Source organism: Falco punctatus (genome assembly GCF_963210335.1).
Source record: "Falco punctatus genome assembly, chromosome: 5".
In the NCBI taxonomy this organism is placed as follows: Eukaryota; Metazoa; Chordata; class Aves; order Falconiformes; family Falconidae; genus Falco; species Falco punctatus.
In genome coordinates this window covers 87,475,495-87,493,144 of record NC_137584.1, presented here as the reverse complement: position 1 = coordinate 87,493,144, position 17,650 = coordinate 87,475,495, and the positions used below count along the sequence as shown (strand labels likewise).

At 37.8% G+C, this 17,650-nt stretch overlaps 1 protein-coding gene across 3 annotated transcripts in view; it reads left to right on the top strand.

The window, feature by feature from the left end:
• The window catches only part of SMYD3 (SET and MYND domain containing 3), a 419,824-nt gene that overhangs the window by 30,851 nt on the left and 371,323 nt on the right, over positions 1 to 17,650 (top strand). Inside the window, exon 1 of one of the 3 annotated variants that reach the window (XM_080390484.1) lies at positions 7,744 to 10,787. The exons of 1 other annotated variant lie outside the window; for it this stretch is intronic. In XM_080390484.1, coding sequence (XP_080246610.1) covers positions 10,627 to 10,787 — 161 coding nt within the window. In that variant the 5' untranslated portion in view covers positions 7,744 to 10,626. One more of the 3 variants, XM_080390485.1, reaches the window with a different exon arrangement.

Sequence of the window (17,650 nt, the reverse complement as noted above, 5' to 3'; positions counted from 1 at the left end):
ATAACCTTTCCTTTCCTCTTGATATGATGGATGGAGGAATCTCTGTCATGAACTCACAAGGTTATCGTATATGGATGTCCCATCATCTTTCAGACGGACTTGCTAAATCATTTTGGCAGATGAAGAGCTACTTTATTTTTTGACAGTATTTGTGTAGTTGCTGAATGCTAGGTAATGGATCTGTTGTTAACATTTATAAAGTTTTGTACTCACTGGGTTATTGAAAGCATTTTGGGTTTGTGTTCTAAATGTAGTAAGCTTCCTGGCTATTTAACAAAAAATTATGTAATCTCTGCTATATATAGATACTGAATTATTTTTTGAGTAAATGTGTTCATTAATTTTTATTTTTTTTCATAATGAGAGCTGTATGTGCTGTTAGTTACCACTTTTTCTATCTGTTCCTCTCTGACAATACAGTTCTTGAATCTGGATATATAAAGGGCTTTTTTTTTTTCTTCTACTTCTTTGGGCTTTTTTTGTTGTGTGGTGTGGGTTTTTTTTTAGCAAAAGATTTCTTTATTTTGTGGTATGGAAGGAGACGAGAATGAAAATATGTGTCGTGTACTTGATACAGTGTTCCTTTGAGTCTTCAGACAGTCTGAAAGAACTGGATTTTCAGGTGATGTATATGACCTATATTTATTGATGCTAAATAATGACCTCTTCCAGTATCTCTTGCAAGTGGGATCTGCTCTGGTCCTCTGTACTCACCCTTGTTTCTCTATACTTGCTCCTGGATCCCAGTGATGCCAATTTGAGTGTCAGTGGCTCGGATGTCACCAAAAGGAATCAGTGACCCAGCTCATGTTGGTAGCTGCTCACCAGTACAAATAAACAGTTTGGACTCCTTACAGGGGGATGGATACATGGATTTACAGCAAGACCTGTGGAGTTGATGATTGTGGGATTTTCAGTGGCGCTTACTTTTAAGCAGAACATCTGCTTGTGTTACACCTGGTCAGCCTCTGAAGTCAGCCTTGCTTTGGGCAGGAGGTGGGACATGGTGACTTCCAGAGGTTTCACACAACGTAACTGGCTTTATGGTTCTGTGGTTTCATATGCTGGCTTGTGGTGTAAGCAACTTCCCACAGCTGCGCGCTGCTTTGTCCTTGGAGTTAAGAGGGGCCCTGAGAATGGTCCCCACAAAACTTGCCTGTTAATTTGAATTGAAAATCTTCAGAAAGCTCCCTTTCTTAGGCTGGTCTAATCTATACCTGCTTTTTCTCTTTTCCTTTGTTTTCCCAGTCCCTGTGTCAAAGATGCGTGTAGCTTTAGTAGTTATTGATGAACACGTCAGCGAGTCTTAAATGTGGAGGATGGATTACTTCCTGGCTATCATTGTGTAGATGGTTTATTTATGAACAGTGATCACTAGAACAGCTTTCTGTTAGTGCTGAAGTTTCTGTGAAAGAATTTTTTCCCAAATCAAAGTTTTGGATTGTTTTTGTTACAAAATGTAGATCTGAACATGTGTCTGTGTTGCTGAAGCTTTAGATTTGCTGGGTTGACTGCTGGTTCAGTTGGGTCATAGCACAAGGGGCTGCAGCTCATAAATGGCTTGTTTGCCCCAGCTAATCTCATCAGATGGTGTTTTTTGCAGTGCTTTAGTGCACAGTTGATCTACTGTGGTTTGACCTGAAATCTAGAGATGATGATTTTGGTGTCAACGCAAATTTACTTTTCCACAGGTCAGAGGAAAGCAATCCTTGCTGGAAGAAACTAATCTGATTGTGTAACTTATTTTTCTACTCCTGCCTTCATCCTGTGCTAGTGTAGTTGGTGAAAACTTTGTCAAAGACTTCAGTGGTACAAGAGAAGTCCACAGCTGAGGAGAATGATGGTACTCTAATGTAAGTTTTACCTTCAGGAATTAAAATTCAGCATTGGAGAGAACATCAGTTCTTGTTTTCTTGTTCCCAGAAATCTGTTATTCCTCCTTTCATTTACATAGTTGCCTTTATCCAGTATTTTTACCTGCAACTGTCTACTCATCCAACAAACATTTGTTCCCCTAGAAAATGCTAACTTGTAAAAATTTTCCGTGTATGCAGCCTGAGTAGGCATTCATAAACAGAATTTTTGTCATCTTAGAAAATGTGCTTGAACAGTTTTAACTCTAAATCAAATAAGTATTTGGGAACTTAATTGGTTTCTTGAAGTCATAGCTACAAGAGTTGTATTTCTTTGTAGTTGCGCAGAATGAACAAATTGTAAGAGTAGAAGAGATCCAAGAATGAGTAACTCCCTTTTAAAAGTACACAAATCCAGTAAGAAAAATGGGCTTAAGCTGCTTTTTGGTTTATGTCTTTATAAGAATTCCAGTTAAACATTATAAGCATTATAGGATGGTAGAACCCTTTATCCTGCCAATTTGTCTGTTTGCAATTAGTTTAAGGTACACTGAATATGTTATTGTAGTACTTCACAAATTAAATGTGATGATGTACTCGATTTAGGATTTTTTTTTTCTTGCCGACATTCTAAAAAAATTGCACTTCCTCTTATTTTTTTTAATCTGATTTTATTTTCAAAGTCACCTTCTAAAGCCATATAAAAGTGGTAATAAATTGGTAATCTGTTACCTGTTTTTATCCTTTGCTAAAGCTCTAATTTGAGAGTCATTTACTCTTAAGTATTTTACAGAGTCCAAGTCTCAGTGGTTCTGTTTTTCCCACTGGTATTTTTTAATATGTGGTGGTACAATTAAGTATATCATATTTTCACTCTAAAAGAAGGTTGTAGCGTTCTTTTAGTGTCCTAAAACAACTGTCTTGGCACTGTCTAGTTTACGTTAATCTGTTCCATATTTTCATAGGATCTATACTTTGCTTTGGGGTTATGTGTTTATATATATTTAGTTTTAGCAGATGACTGCATATTTATTTATTTTGGCAATATCATTAATCGTTCAGAAGACTTTTATCCCCAAATCCCTTAGTTTTTCAGACAGACTAGAACATCTGTTTGTAATTCTATCTTGAACATTGCCAACGCAAATTAGTCTTGGAAGCTCAGTCCATATTTTAGCTTAAAACATTCACAGACATTTTCAGGGTTCACAAGTTTTGCAACAACGATTAATACCGAACATGCACTAATCTGGATTTCCACCCAAGGTTTTAAAAAGTTTTTACAAAGAACAACATTGCCGTTGCCTGGTCAGGTAGGTTAAGGAATTTCTGCTGTTATAGGGTGAGACACTGCTGCTGTTCAGCTAACCTGTGGTTTAGGATAAGGAGTGTAGAAAAATAATTTCAAAAGATTGTGTTTTGTGTGTGTGTGATTGATCCATCAATTCTTGGCCTATCGTGTTTGTGTGTTGTGGTTTTTTTCTTTTTTGTGGTGAATGCAGTGGTCAGAGCCTTGACTTTTTTTATCTCCTGCAGAAGGCCTCATCTTTAGCAGTGCAATGACCTAGTATCATGCCGGGAACTTTTTATCAAATTGGATGAAAAAGTAGCTTTATATGAAGTGCAAACAAATGGTCCTGAATCAGCAAATTATTCTGTGTCAGTGTCTTCTTTATACTCTCCCAATTTGAAGTGACCTAGTTCAGAAACATCTGGCATATAGATATCTATCTCATAAATGCAAGCTTTTCAGGTTCTTTGAAAGTTTCTCTCTGTTGTGAAGAATCTCTACAAAATCCTGGAGTTACTGATGTGAAGTTAACCACATCATGGTTAATTGCCATGTACTTGGCCTGACTCTGGTGTAGTGCACAGCAGAGGGGATGTCACTACTCAGCCCTCCCACCCCGACCCTCACCCCCCGAGTGATGTCATTTTAGAACAACTGAAATGCCTATTTTTAAGAAGAAAACAAGAATTATTTCTAAGAAAGAACACACCTTAATTAAAATATGTAATTTTTCTAATTGACAGCCCTGAACAAACATACATTCTTTAAACATAACCCGTTCAGTGTGGTAGCAATCATACCAGTAGAAAATGCACTACATGTAATTTCCAAAATGTAATTTACTTTTAGGTTAAATAACCCCAAACAATATGGATCATCTAGAGATTAGATTTCAGGTTTGAAATCTGAGTGGTTCCTTGGGTGATTGGAGTTTTGTTCCATGGTCTGGAGCTGTCAAGAAATCTTGTCTCCTCCAAAGCTGAGTTTTGCCACTGTTAACAAGTAGCTAAATTGTGGTGGGTTAAAGGTGGTATTCACCTTTTTGTCATTTTTGGCCTTCCTGTGTTGAAATGTTTTTATAATTTTTATTTTGTATTAACAGAGGTGACTTCCACAAGCAGCACTTACAAATGCAAAAGAGTTTGTTTTCCTCAGACAAGTATTTCAATAGTAGAACTAGTTTTTGTAGATGAGAGCTGTTCCCTTAGCTGCAATCACTGAGAAGTAGCAGATCTCTCTGTCAGGTGATGTATTCGGGTTTGGAGCAGTCCAACAAAAGGAGATGTGGAGTCTTTTCATATTGAATTCTTACATTCAGCTTAAATTGTAGTTGTGGTTTGGGTTCTTTTAGCTGTCTTAGTGATCCATATGAAATTAATCAGAGGCTTCATTCCACTTACTACTTGAGAATTATCTCAGTTTAAGCAGAGGAGCCCATCTCTTGATTAAAATGAAACACAATAAAAATAGTCAAACCCAAAAGTAAACCTGCATCTCCTGTTGTTTATACTGACAATATAACTTTGTTATTTCTGTTCAGAGCTTAAAAAAATACCTACTTCAGCAAGTATTTCATGCACAGCCTAAGCAACCAGAATGACAGAGGCCAGGTGTCTGTCTCCCGGTCTGCAAGGTGCTTGTTCTTCCACCTGGCCTGCAGAGGAATACTTTCTCCGCACCTCTCATTTACACCTAGTGCATGTTGATGGATGCTTTCATAAGAAATACTCAAATCAGCTTTAACTGAAGCACCTATTGCAGGTGTGTAACAACAGTGGGGACTTAACATGAGCTTCTTTAAGTTCTTGGTATGTTGTAACGTTTTTGAGCAAAGAGTCCACAGTAGAAGGACACTTGTCCTTCCCTCCACATATAGAGACAGTCTTTGATTTGGATGTGAAGTTTGACTGGAGAGCAGTAAAATAAACTAAATGTAGGGTTTCTGCAGATCATTCTGGTACTGTGTCGGCCAGATGCCTGTGTGCCAGCAGAACTGTCAGAGGGGACAGGTGCCCGAGCTGGTGAGGGACATCTTCTGAGTTTCATTGTGTTACTGCAGGGGTGTTGGTGGATATTCAGAAAAGGTAATGAATTAGTGTAACGTTTTCATGAGACATAAAGTAGCAAATATGAGATGAAAAATTCAGAATAGGAATGAGAAAACCAAGAGACGTTGTATATATGGATAAAAATATGTACATGTATATGCACACACTTGAACAAAATCTTTTTATTTTGCAATCTTAATGAAAGAGAAGTTTTTACAAAACAGTGTGATTGTGATGGATCGTTCCTTCCCACACGCTTTTTCAGTTCATTGATTTGGGGCATGGTTGCCTTTAGAAATTACCAGAGGCTCATGTTTTTCAAACATGTTTTGCTGGCATTTCTTTTATTCTGCAAAGCAGAGCATTGCTGTTGATTATTTAACTTCTACTGATACCTATAAGCCATATCAGCACTGACATACATTAACAAAAACTCTAGCTCTCCCAGTGTTTGCCTATCACAATAAACCTTTGCTTTCTTCCCTTGCAAATAAGGAATAACATATTTCTCATTTTCTTGTACTGTGCTCTGCAAAGTCTCATTCCATGGTTGTTGAACTGAAACAAATAATGTGATTTCACTCATGACCTATCGCTGAAGCTATGGTATGATGATTAAAGGCCCACGTTTCTTGTCCATAAAGAAAATGAGCTTTAACTGAAGACTTATAGTGATGTAAAAGTAGCATTTTCTGGAACATAAAAAACAATTTTAACTGGATAATTGTGCAAAATCTATGGCCAGTCCATTTCAATTTGTGATTCTCCATATTCAAACCTCTTTTCAGTGTCTGTGCCTCTTTGAAGCTTCTTCAATAACAGTGGCAATTTTTTAAATAGAAACGTGTGCACTGATGCGTTGTGATTTGGACAAGTCAGCAGGAAGGTAGATGACAATCTCTTATCTTATGACAGATATGGCTTGGCAGATCCTCCTTCTTTCAACTTTCCCTATGGAATGTTGTAAGAAAAAAATAAGAACCAGTAGCTAAGCATGAGGATACATGTTGTATGTTGAAATTACTGTGGCTTAGTTAAGAAATTGATTCCATTAATGAAAATGATAGCTTCAGATTTTTAAAAAGCATTTGGTTATTTCTCATGGTAATGCAACATCATTATTATATTGCATGATAAATCTGAGCTAGAAACGGAGAAGGCTTCATTTAAAAATACATGGGCTCTTTTATTAAAAATTTAAGTTTGAACAAAATTAGTTCAAGAATTACTCGAATTCTGAAAGCTACCCACATTTTACCTAATTTTTTTACATTTCCAACAGAATTTATTAAAAAAAAATTTGCAAGTATTATTTGAGCTCCCTCTCCAAAATAAGGTGTAGTTTCTGGGAGACACTAAATTATTCAGGTGCTTCCTTAGTTGGAGTAAGTACCTTTTACGAAGATACTGAGTACAGTTAAACTGTAGCAGTACTAAGAACTAGTTTATGAGACAGGGCTGCCATTTACAGACATGCCTAATAATGTGTATGTCCTCAAGCATGTCAGTTAGCTAGTGAAATTTTCAGTGTTACTCTCAGGGTTAGATGCCTTCCTTGTCAAACTGTTGATTTTTCAGCAGGAAAGTTTTCTGAAGGTAGTGATGACCTTGGGTTCTATTTACACGTCTGAACTGGGCCAATTTCTTTTTAAATATCTTTCTTTTCAAAATGGACCAATTTGGAAACCATGAAGGGTGTATAGATTTGGTCTACTTACTAATTGATATGTAAATGGGTGGGAAGTGGACTGAGGCAAATTAACACTAGTGCTCTCAGCTGTTAAATTATAATTACCTTTTTTTCTGAAAGTATAGGTGTCCCTATAGTTATAGAGGCATTTCTCTTGACTTTTTCTGCTTCTCTACTAAAGGGAAACTTGGATGACTAATCTTTGAAATTGAAGAAACGTTTATTACACTTTTAGCCATTGGATGTCACCAGAGTACAGAGAGTAGTTGGTGATGTGGAACCGATTTATGCCTTTCCTTGGCTGTTTATTTTGGAGTAGAAAGGCTCAAGTCCTGCAGAGGATTTCTTAGATCAGTAGTCGCAGCATCTTGGCCAGCCACAATGGCTGTGACTCTTAGATTTAGAGTATGGATTTGGGACCTTGTCCTGTTTCTGTAGAGGTGTTGACACCAAATGAAGTGGGGCAAGAAGCAAGCAAGAGGTGACCAAATATCACCACACAGTTCAGCAGTGGTATTTCTGGGTTTGTTACGGTGGAATATTTAGCAGAGCCCCTGAAACCAACTTGTGTCTTCACTGTACATGTAGCTATGGGAGTGTTTACTAGCTCGTGTACCCTCCCGTGCTTTCTGCCCTTTGGGTGGTGTTCTGCTGGCCATGCAGCAGCATGGGCCTTTGCTCCGTTAAACGCCTGGGTGCTTACTGCTTTCCTGGGCAGCACCGTGCGCTGCCTGTGCGTCCCCGTAGTCCCGTACTCCAAGGCTGTTTGGGGACACGTGCAGGTGTTTCTGTGCACACAGGTTAACTGAAGCATGGAAGGACCTTACAAAGACCTTTGAGAAAAAGATGGATGATTCAAGGACTTTATGATTTCAGATGTAAAACGTTTAGTGACTACATTTTTTTTATAGTAAGGTTTCTTTTTGTCAGTCTGGCATTATAAGTTTTATATAGACATTAGAGAAGTTTCAAGGTTTAACTTCAACTTATAGCTATTATATACTTAGTCCTGCTTCAATATCTTGCTTTCCATCACTAATGGTGCGAAATAACTGTAATGAAAATAACAATTTGGCTTTAAATGCCTTATATAAGTCAAAAGTAAATATTTAAAAAGATATGTATTCTGAATTTTCTGAATACATTCTATGTAGCATTGCTGTCCCAGTGCTAGAATTAAATACCTTCATTCTTATTGGTGAACATCTTCAAAATTAAGCTTTAGAATGGGACTCATGAAATCCACCTTCTGATGACATGTAAAGGAAGGAAACATGGGAAGACATCGCTTTTGTATTGACATCCAGAATCTGTTGGAGAGAGAAGTGAGAGATGTGACAGAAGAGGTTTTATTGAATCACTTGGCATTTGGAAACTTCGTAAAATGTTCTCAGATCAAGTTGTTTGAATGTGGTCACCCTGATGTGCAATGAAAACTGCTGTAAGGAGTGTAAAATGAAAAATCATCATTCGGTATTGGTATTTTGCATTGTGCTTTATAAATAAAAGTCCACTCTTTTCAGGTATTGCCAAGCCATGTTTTGTTTCATTCTTGAACAGAAATTATTGGGAGAGAAAAACCTTTTGGGGCTGATGGGGAACAAAGTGAAACTTCTCCAAGCAAACAACCAAGGCCTTTGTAATCTAGAAAAGGGGAAAGAGGTTCCCAAACAGAAAAGATGTTGAAACACTGAGAAAATTAGGGGAAAAAATACAAACAGTGGCAAGAAAACTAAAATGCCTGCAAGGCTGGAGATAACAAAATGACAGGAAAAAACCTGATGAAATATTGAAGACTTGAAGAAAAATGTATGTTTAAAAAAAAGTTGGAAGGGGTGTGTGTGTTAATGGTAATTTAAAAGGCTGTCCATCCAGCTAGACTGAGAGAACTGGTTAGACAGCTCTTTGTAAATTTATTACAGGTGTTTGTAGATCTACTAAAAATTATTTTTCTTCAGGTTTCCTCAATGCTTGATAATTGTTTAGAACAGTTTAGGAGAGTAAACAGTGGTGCTGTCAGGAGTAGTCTGCATTTCTAAGATGTGAAGATTAGGCTTTGTGTCAGAAGTGCTTTTGTCTGAGGAAAACTTAGATGCGTTTAAGGGGTATCCCAAGAGGAACGAGTACAGCAGAAAGCCATCATGCTTTGGAGGGCTTGCTGGAGGTGGGAAGTGGTTGCTGATGTCAAAAATATTTTCACATTCTTCTAATGCAGGTGCCTTCAGTGGGATTTTATGAGCATCCAGTTCATGAGAAGAATGCTTGGGATATCTTACAAGACCTCACAATACCAGATTACACCTGAGCAAAGGGGAAACAAGCAGTTTTTTCTGGGCTCTGTGCCAGTATACGTGCAAATTTGTTTCTCTCTGTGTCATCAGCCCTCTCTATCTGACAGAAATACAATTTTCCCCCTGCATTTCACTCCTGTTTTCTAGCTTTGTGGGTTCTTCAGCTTAGAAGCAAGCAGAACTGACTATCTGTTCCAGTCACATTTGTATCCTAACTTGGGTGTGATCAGAACTTAAGGGCTCAGCAGGTGAAAAGGAGGGGTTAACTTGATGTACTTCCTTACCCAGTTCTAAATCTAGGAGACAAAATGCACTGCGATTTATTTTGAGCCCAGCTGCATTGCTATGTCTATCCAAGTTTGTTGCCTGTAATATTTTATTTTTTTGTTCAGCACTTTCCAAATGCATTCCATAGGGAATGAAGGGACTTTTGGATGTAGCTCTTCATATTTGGAAGCACAAAACCAAGTAGATAAGTATTGCAGGATCTCTAAAAAAAAAAAAAAAAAAGTATCCAAAAAGTGTAAATATGGCCAAGAAGGGAAAAGAGCTAAGCAGCAATATCTTCATCAGCTTTTTTTCTTTTTTGAGGGGGTCAGAAGGATTTATATTTCACTGAAAATCATAGATCTGTGTGATCCAGGAGGTAGTAGTGGCAGGATGTAAATATTTACAGCAGTATGATATTTTGGACTAACAGCTTTCTTTTTGTGCAATGCTGACTTATGGGTCAACAAAAAAAGTACTTGGACATAGAGCAGACTAATGAACAATGCATTTATCATTTTTTATAGGGAAAAGTGAAAGATGGGATGTTTTTTTATGCTTGGCTTCATTGGATTGTAACCATATGTTCCAGAAATGAGCATTTAAAAGTATCACCTGTAGCTTTTTTTACAGGTTTCTAAGTTATAGATATGACCTTTTCATATTATGAAATATAATCTTAGTCTTCCTCAGTATTTGGCTTTCTTTTTTGATTAAAAACCCAAGGTGAAATGAATGTGCTGTGTACCTGAAATTAATCTGTTTAAGCCTGAAATTGCTGGAGGCATATTGGTGTGCCCACTGCAGGCAAACACTGGAGATAACCTTGATTTAAGGGAACTTGTGTCAAAGTACCTTTGCAGGGCAGGTAGGCGTAGGAGACAATTTGTAGGAGTTACCTTGTGCTCTCAGAGCCAACTTCTGGTGTGTTTCTGCTTCAGTGCGCTCAGTGAGGTATAGCGGTGAGTTTCACTGGGAGGATAATGACAGTATTTTCACACAACTATTGATTTCTGTTGTGATGGCATTTGTTTTACTCATTGTGCATGTTGATCAAGTGTGGATGTGTGTATATATGTATTACACGTGCTATGTGTGTGTACATATATACACATATATAAACATAAAAGGTATTTTATTCTAAAGCTAGTCTGTCTTCTAGAACAAAAATGTACTATTTGGGGAGATGCTGAATGCTTCTCCTGAAGAATGTTTTCAGTTAGAGCCTTGTACTACTGAAATTACTTTTGAAGTCTTTTCTTGTTTTTCAGTTGAGAGATTTTCTTGTGTTTCCTTGCATAGGTTAGGATCAGAGGTAAAGACTGAAAGAAGAAATATAGTTCAAAGGTGTAAGATTAGATGTCTTGCCTGTTTGAGGACGGCATTTTTATGTATATTTCTTATAAGTTCCTTCACTAGTTTTGTTGAAAAGCACTGCATCTGAAGCTTTTTATTAGTTACCAGCTTAATGGGGAGATGTACGGTTCTGGTTTTGGCTGTATCAGAATAAATACTACGCTTCTAGTGGACCTATTTTCAGAAAATTAGTGTGGATTTTTTTTTTTCAGTTTAACTGAAGAAGCATCTTTTTGTGGCTCTAGATCACTTTTCAGTTTCAGCAAAGAATCTCACACCATTCTGTGAGTGTTGGATTTTTTAAAAAAATCCAAACTTTTTTTCAAAATAGTGCAAAGAAGTTTTGAAACATGAACGTTTTCATATCAGAATTTAGCAATGCCGCTATCGTTCCTTCTACATAATAGTAAATGAAAATCTACCCTTTGCATGTCTTTTAATTATTTTTGGTGCTCCTTTGAGTCCCAAAAGAAGAAAAAGCTGCAAATCCAACAGAAATTGTCAGAAAAGAGGATACTGGAATGAAGAAATGACTGTAACCAGTAACAAGGTCTTATTTAGAAAATCTTTTTCACAATTTTCAGACCAGGAATTCTTCAGAAGAAAAATCAAGATGCAGAAAAGAATTATGGGAAATAATACCTAACACACAAAACTAGACAAAAAATACCACCCGGAACATCCTGTCAGCTAGAGTCATATGACCCAGTGTATTCATTACCTATTCAATGTATATTTTAAAACCAAATAAAGTTAATACATATGTAAAAAACCAAAATGTGTAAGATCTGAATAGAACTGATGCCCACTAAGCAGAAGGATCCTCTCTCTCCCCTCATCTGTTTGAAATCTATTTTTTTTACCTGTAGAATGTATGCAGAAAGGTATTAAGGTGTTAAATATCTGGCTGGGAGTAACAAGGGTTACAGAAACCAGCAGCAAATGTGGGTGTTCAGGGTGGCATGTTCGACTTCAGAAGCCAAGACTTAAGTTATAGGAAGTCATCTTGAATAACCTGTGTTTTTGTTTGTGTTAGTAGGTGGTGTGCTTGGAAGTGCAAATGCCTTAACTAAACTTTTGCCACAGACCAGGTGCTTTTGCTGTTCATGTTTTTTGGTTTGGTTTTTTGGTTCCCCTGCTCCTGGACAATGCAATACCACTTTTGTAGTACGTTCTGGTATGAAGTGGTTAATCATTATATATGGAAATTAAGTAAGTGTGTTTTTCCTTTATATAAAAGATCTTAGTTCTTCCTTGAATAAGTGACTGATCATTGATGGTTAGCCGTAATTAGTATTTTTCAACTCTAAATATTCGTCGTTCTTGCTGCCTCTCAGAAAGCTACTTCTCCCCAGTACTCCTGCTAGGTTAAAAAAGATTAATTCATATACTTAACACAGTGAGGTGCGCAAGTGGAGAATATGGGAGATTTTTGCGTGACTTTTAGGAACATAGATTTCAAAGGCTTTTTACCAGTCGTACTTTTGTTTGCCCAGACCTGAGAGCTGTGCACAGAATAACCTTAGGACAGGAAAAACCCAGTGGTCTTATTTCAGAGGCCATGGGGTGCATGAAGGATGGCTTCTCCTCCACCAGCTGCTCTGCTATTGCAGAGAAGGTCCAGAGCCCTCACAGGGGAGAAGCCCTGAGCCTGCCAGACTGCCCTAGGTCAGCACCTGGGGCACTGGAGGGGCTGGGAACCCCTGCTGTGGTGCTGGCTTCGGAGGGTTGTTGCTTGCCAAGGGCTTGGATTTGGGGTGTTATAGAGTTGTATGCCTTGGGGTTGTTGCCACCTGGCCCCCTTTGTTCTTGTCCTCAGAGCCCTGCTATGGCTTTTGGTATAGTGGAGATGCCGCCCCTGCCCCACAGGGCCTGGTGCCCACATGGGGCAGCAGTGGGGTGACAGCTGGGGACCAACTGTGCCACTACACTGCGTGATACTTCTGCTGGGAGAGAGATAAGGAAAATAAGTTGTAATTGCATTATGATACTCCCTCTGCTCTCAAATCTACTGAATCTAAAATAGCTGTTTGATATTTGCATCTTTATTTTTATTATTGGAAGGCAGAAACATATTAGTAAAATGATGAATGACATGTTTGCTTATTGTAGATATTGATTGCTTTCGCTTTGTGACAGGTCTGAAATGCACACTTGAGAGAATCCAAGTAGACTTTATGCACTTGACATGTTCGACTGAATTGCAAAGGTCTAAGAATTTGTTCAGGAAATTAGTTCAACATGACATGCATCTGAAAGAGCCGCTCTTTTGTTACATGTGTTATAGGACTTGATTATTAACTGAAAAACAGTATCAACAACAAAAATGCAGTAGGGGATTCATGTGAGATTGCCCTTTTCCCCTGCAAGCTGTGGCAGAATCAGAAGTGTGAATAAACTGCATAGAAAAGTGTGTTGAACGCAGTCTGGTAATCAAATGTTCTGTTCTATCTGGCCATTACCTCGTGAGCAGGGCTGCAAATCAAATGTCTGCTATCAGCACAGAAGCGTAGATGCATTTTCTTTACAAATTAAGTAGTCTAATTGTATTTTGTTGGAGTGTTGTTGTGGTTTTTTTTAATTGTATTGGGTCCTTTCCTGGCAAACAAGTATTTTGTGGTGTTTTAAACATTAACTTTAAACATTAATTAAACACATTAAAAGGGCATATGCTTTGTATGTTGTGAGAGTGCAGGTGTAGCACTGATAGGACCTGACAGTTCAGGCAAACCCTCATCAGCCTCTTCAAGTTGGGATTTAGACTTGGCATGTTCTTAGGATTTTAGCCAAGTGTTTTCAGGCTGCCTCCTGTGCTGCCACTCATATTTTTGGGAGCAGCTTCCCATAGGCCCGGCTGCCTCACCACTCATCATCAGCCTCTCCTTACAGTGTTCTGGTCTTCTTGTACCTTTCACAAAAGGGATTTTAAAAAAGCCAAAAGGAAAAAAGTTACTTTGCTAGGGAGGGTGTGTGCGCCACTTCCAGTTGAACTGCCTTACTAGTTTTTTCCCTGTCATAGGTTTTCTTCTGTTTCCTGTCCATATCAATCCCATCGGACTTCCTCCACCCACCTATATATTCGGGTGTAGTTTTTGTCTTCTCAGTACACATTGGGAAAGCTTATTCTATGAATGGTATTTGTAGACAATAATGATGAAAAGATTTAGTTATATCCAAATTCCTCAGGTTAAAGATCCTTCAAGCCATCGTAATGCCACACTAGAGGACAACCGACAACCCCTGCTTATTTTATTCTTGTGGATTTTTTTTTTTTTTAATTACAGACTAAGATCCTCACTTCTGCTTGGTGTTTTATAAGGGGTCGTGGCAATCTGGAAGGTCTTGTTGAAGCTGTATTGGGAAATCAATAATTTATTTTCAATTGCTGCATCTTTCCTTTTATATTGCAGCAGAATCTTTTTCAGAGATTGAAGTATTACTGAATGCATTACATCAAATTCTGTGCATTTTCTTCTCATCCATGAAATTAGTCACGTTAGGCAAGATGCAGTAGATAACTTGTGAGTAACCTGATACCATCTCTAGATGATGTTTACAGGTAATGAGAAATGCATGGGAGTATTTGACAGTGACTTAAAAAGTGTTTGAATAAAGCCTGTAGCATTAATAAAATATTGAGAAGGATAGGAATAAACTAGGCAAATTGTCTCACTTTTTAAAATGTTCTAAAATACATGAATCTTGTGTGTGTATATATATATGTATATATGTATATATAGATGAGTCTTTTTGAATTCTTTATATTTAGATTAAGTGTTTTAGAGCATGCTGTTCTGTGTTTAAAATGTCATGTAGCAAGATTTACAGATACTATAAATCTAAACAATTTATGTTTAGTCCAAGAGAGAAGAAAGGATTGGAAGAAAAAACAACAGTTTCCTCAGTAGTTTCACTATTCAGCTCTGTAACAGACATTCTACATCTGCTGCTCATTCAAAGAAACCTTAAAATATGAATGGATAGTTCATTCATTATAAGGTGCCAGCAGGGGGTCACCTTATTCAAATAATCTGACTGGTAGTGTCAGTTTGGCAAAAGTCCAAGTTTTGAGTGATGGTCCTTAGATTTTTGTTACTGCAGCATTGTTAACCCTTAGGGACAAAGGATACAAAAGATATAATCCTGTGAAGTATTGAAACTTCTGTGGGTGCTGAAAGAATTTGGTGCTTTGTGGTGACAGGTCCACTAGTTGTTTTACAAAAGAAGGAATGAGTATGTGTTGGTGACTTAACACCTATGATTCTCGTAAATCCTGGTATCTCTTGGAAAAATACAGAGGTATACCAAGGCAAGGTATGCTTGCAGTATATTAAGGCTGCTGGATCTAGCCTTCTGATGGAAGAATGTGTAATCTGTAGGAGAGACTTCTCTGATAGTTATAGGCATTCATTCATTTAAATTATGACTCCAGAGGGTTATAATTACTTTGCTTGGGAATTTGTTTTACTTGCTGGTGCTGAGACTTTTTGGTACTTTAATGTGTATGGGACTACAGCTGCAAATGCTCTGCTATCAAAGCCCTAACTCATTACTGTGTTTTGATGAATAACATTTAGAACAACAAAACAGTTTTGCTCAGTCATTCAGCAGTTAGGTGAACACTGAGTCATTTAGATAATACCATATACCAACGAAGAGAAGTTTGATAGTGACTGCCAGCATGGGTATAGAATATTGAATACAGAGGAGGTATCTGGAAATGGAGAGGTTGAAAGCTCCTTCATGACCTTTGTGTGATTCTGTGCAGCCATGTAAGACAGACCTGTAAAGAGCAACAGGGATGGGCTGCGGAGAGACCGTCTCAAGGGCTGCAGCTGTGTGTGTGGGGAGCCAAACAGCAAATCAAAGTTCTAGGTACTTGGCTTTCTTTTTTTTTTTGTTGTTGCAGGTCAGTAGGCAGATTTTTAATGGTAATGTTGCCTGTGATGATGTTAATGGTTGACTAGCAGACTCTGAATGTAAAAAAAGTGATAGCTAAACAAGTTAAAGATCTTGTAGTGTTTTCTTTCGGTAATTTGAAATGTCTAGCTTCAGAAAAGATTTAATCTGTATTATTAATTGTGAAATACCTAGAAAAAAGGTATGGATTTCTTATAAAACATTTTATGTCCTTGATACAATGTGCTGCTTAGTATGAAAAGATGTGTCAAAACTTGTCTCAGTGGAAAAGAATTTATATGCGTAGTTTACAGGCATGTGTTTATACCTGGACTGCTTCTGATACCCAAATCATTAGGCAGGTCCAAACAGCATTTCTGCTTTTTTATTTTTTTCTTTCCTTTTTTTTTTTTTTGTCTACAATAATTATTCTACAGAACGTGTTTCTTTCCAAAATTACTCTGACATGAAGCTTCTAATCTAGAATGAGAAATACATGCTTCTCTATTGTAGGCTGGTTAAAGTTGTCATTGCTCAACCTTAAGAATGAAGCAGCTCTCCCCAGCTGGCATAATGAAGATTTCACACTTGTTTCGAACTCTGAATCATCCTCAGGCTTTGCAACTTGAAATCAAAACCCTGCTATGCATGTACAAGATTTTAGATGCTGTTTATAGGAATCCAACCATTGCTAGTTTTTTCAGTCTCCAGCATTGGCTTTGCAGGTAGGAAGGTAAAGAAAGCACTAGCAAAACATGTGCTTTATATCTGAAACGTTCCTGTTTCTCCTGGTATTTAGTAGGAATGCCTACAATATATTGTGTGACAAAACAGTGATTTTTATGCAGTAGAAATGAAAATATTGTTACTTGATTGTAATGATCTGTACGTTATGCTCCTCTTAATATTTAATCAATGCAGCTATCAGAACTCTCCAAATACTTATGATTCCTAAGATAGTGTATAAGCTGTTATTTTTAATAATTCAAACACAGAAATATTTTGATACATTAGCAAAATACCCTTTCGACTTGTGAAGCTTGAGGGAAATGACAGGTTGGTTTGTGCTAGAGGATGCTCCATGGTATTTCTGCTGTTCTGCCCCTTACTCCTGATACTTTTGGTGTCATGGCTGAAATCAGTGGGCTAAATTCATCATCTAGAAGTTCTAGATTGAAATTTGTGGGCACGTTGGTGCTGTCTTTTTTAGGTTGTGGCTTTTGGAGAATATTCTACCATTTTTAAAGTCACCCACAGAAATGAAAATTTCGTGACAACTGAGTGGTGTAAGTAAAAGAAGCTCATGTTGTAAAGCAGTTAAGCTGGGAATATGACTATATGGTATACAGCCTCTAGATTACCAATGGCAGTGGGGAAGTTTTCTTTTGGTGTCAGCAGAGGCAGAGAATTACACCTTGTTTTAGCCATACCAGTTGGGAGTGTGAGTGTAAAGAACGCACCTAGTACTGATGTGCAGGCACTGGGAATCTTGCCGTGAAAGGTCCTCCGTCTGATCATTTGAACTTGCCCTTTCTGTTCAAAATGGGCTGTGTTAGATCCATAGTTACTTCCCAATTAAATGGGAAGGCTGTATTAATCTGTATAATAAGATTTGAGATGGCTAAATGTAAAGCACTATAGCAACACAAAGATTATATAACTAAAATTACGTTTTGAGGGGGAGAGTGGTGTGACTGGCACATACCTCCTTCCTTGCCTTGCAGAAGGATGGAGAAGGGGGTTCTGAAGAGTGGCTAGTGGTGATAGTTTCTTGGGTGTAACTAAGCTGTGTGCAGCTGACAAGGTTAACAGTGGCACCTAGTGAAGTGTTGTGCTTGGTTAAGGTCAGAGCGATGGCCATGAGGGGAAGTAATAAGGATTATGCCATCCATACGGTCTAGCTAATTGTTTTGTCTGTAATGTAACTCTCCTGTCTTCAGTTTTAAAACCAAGAA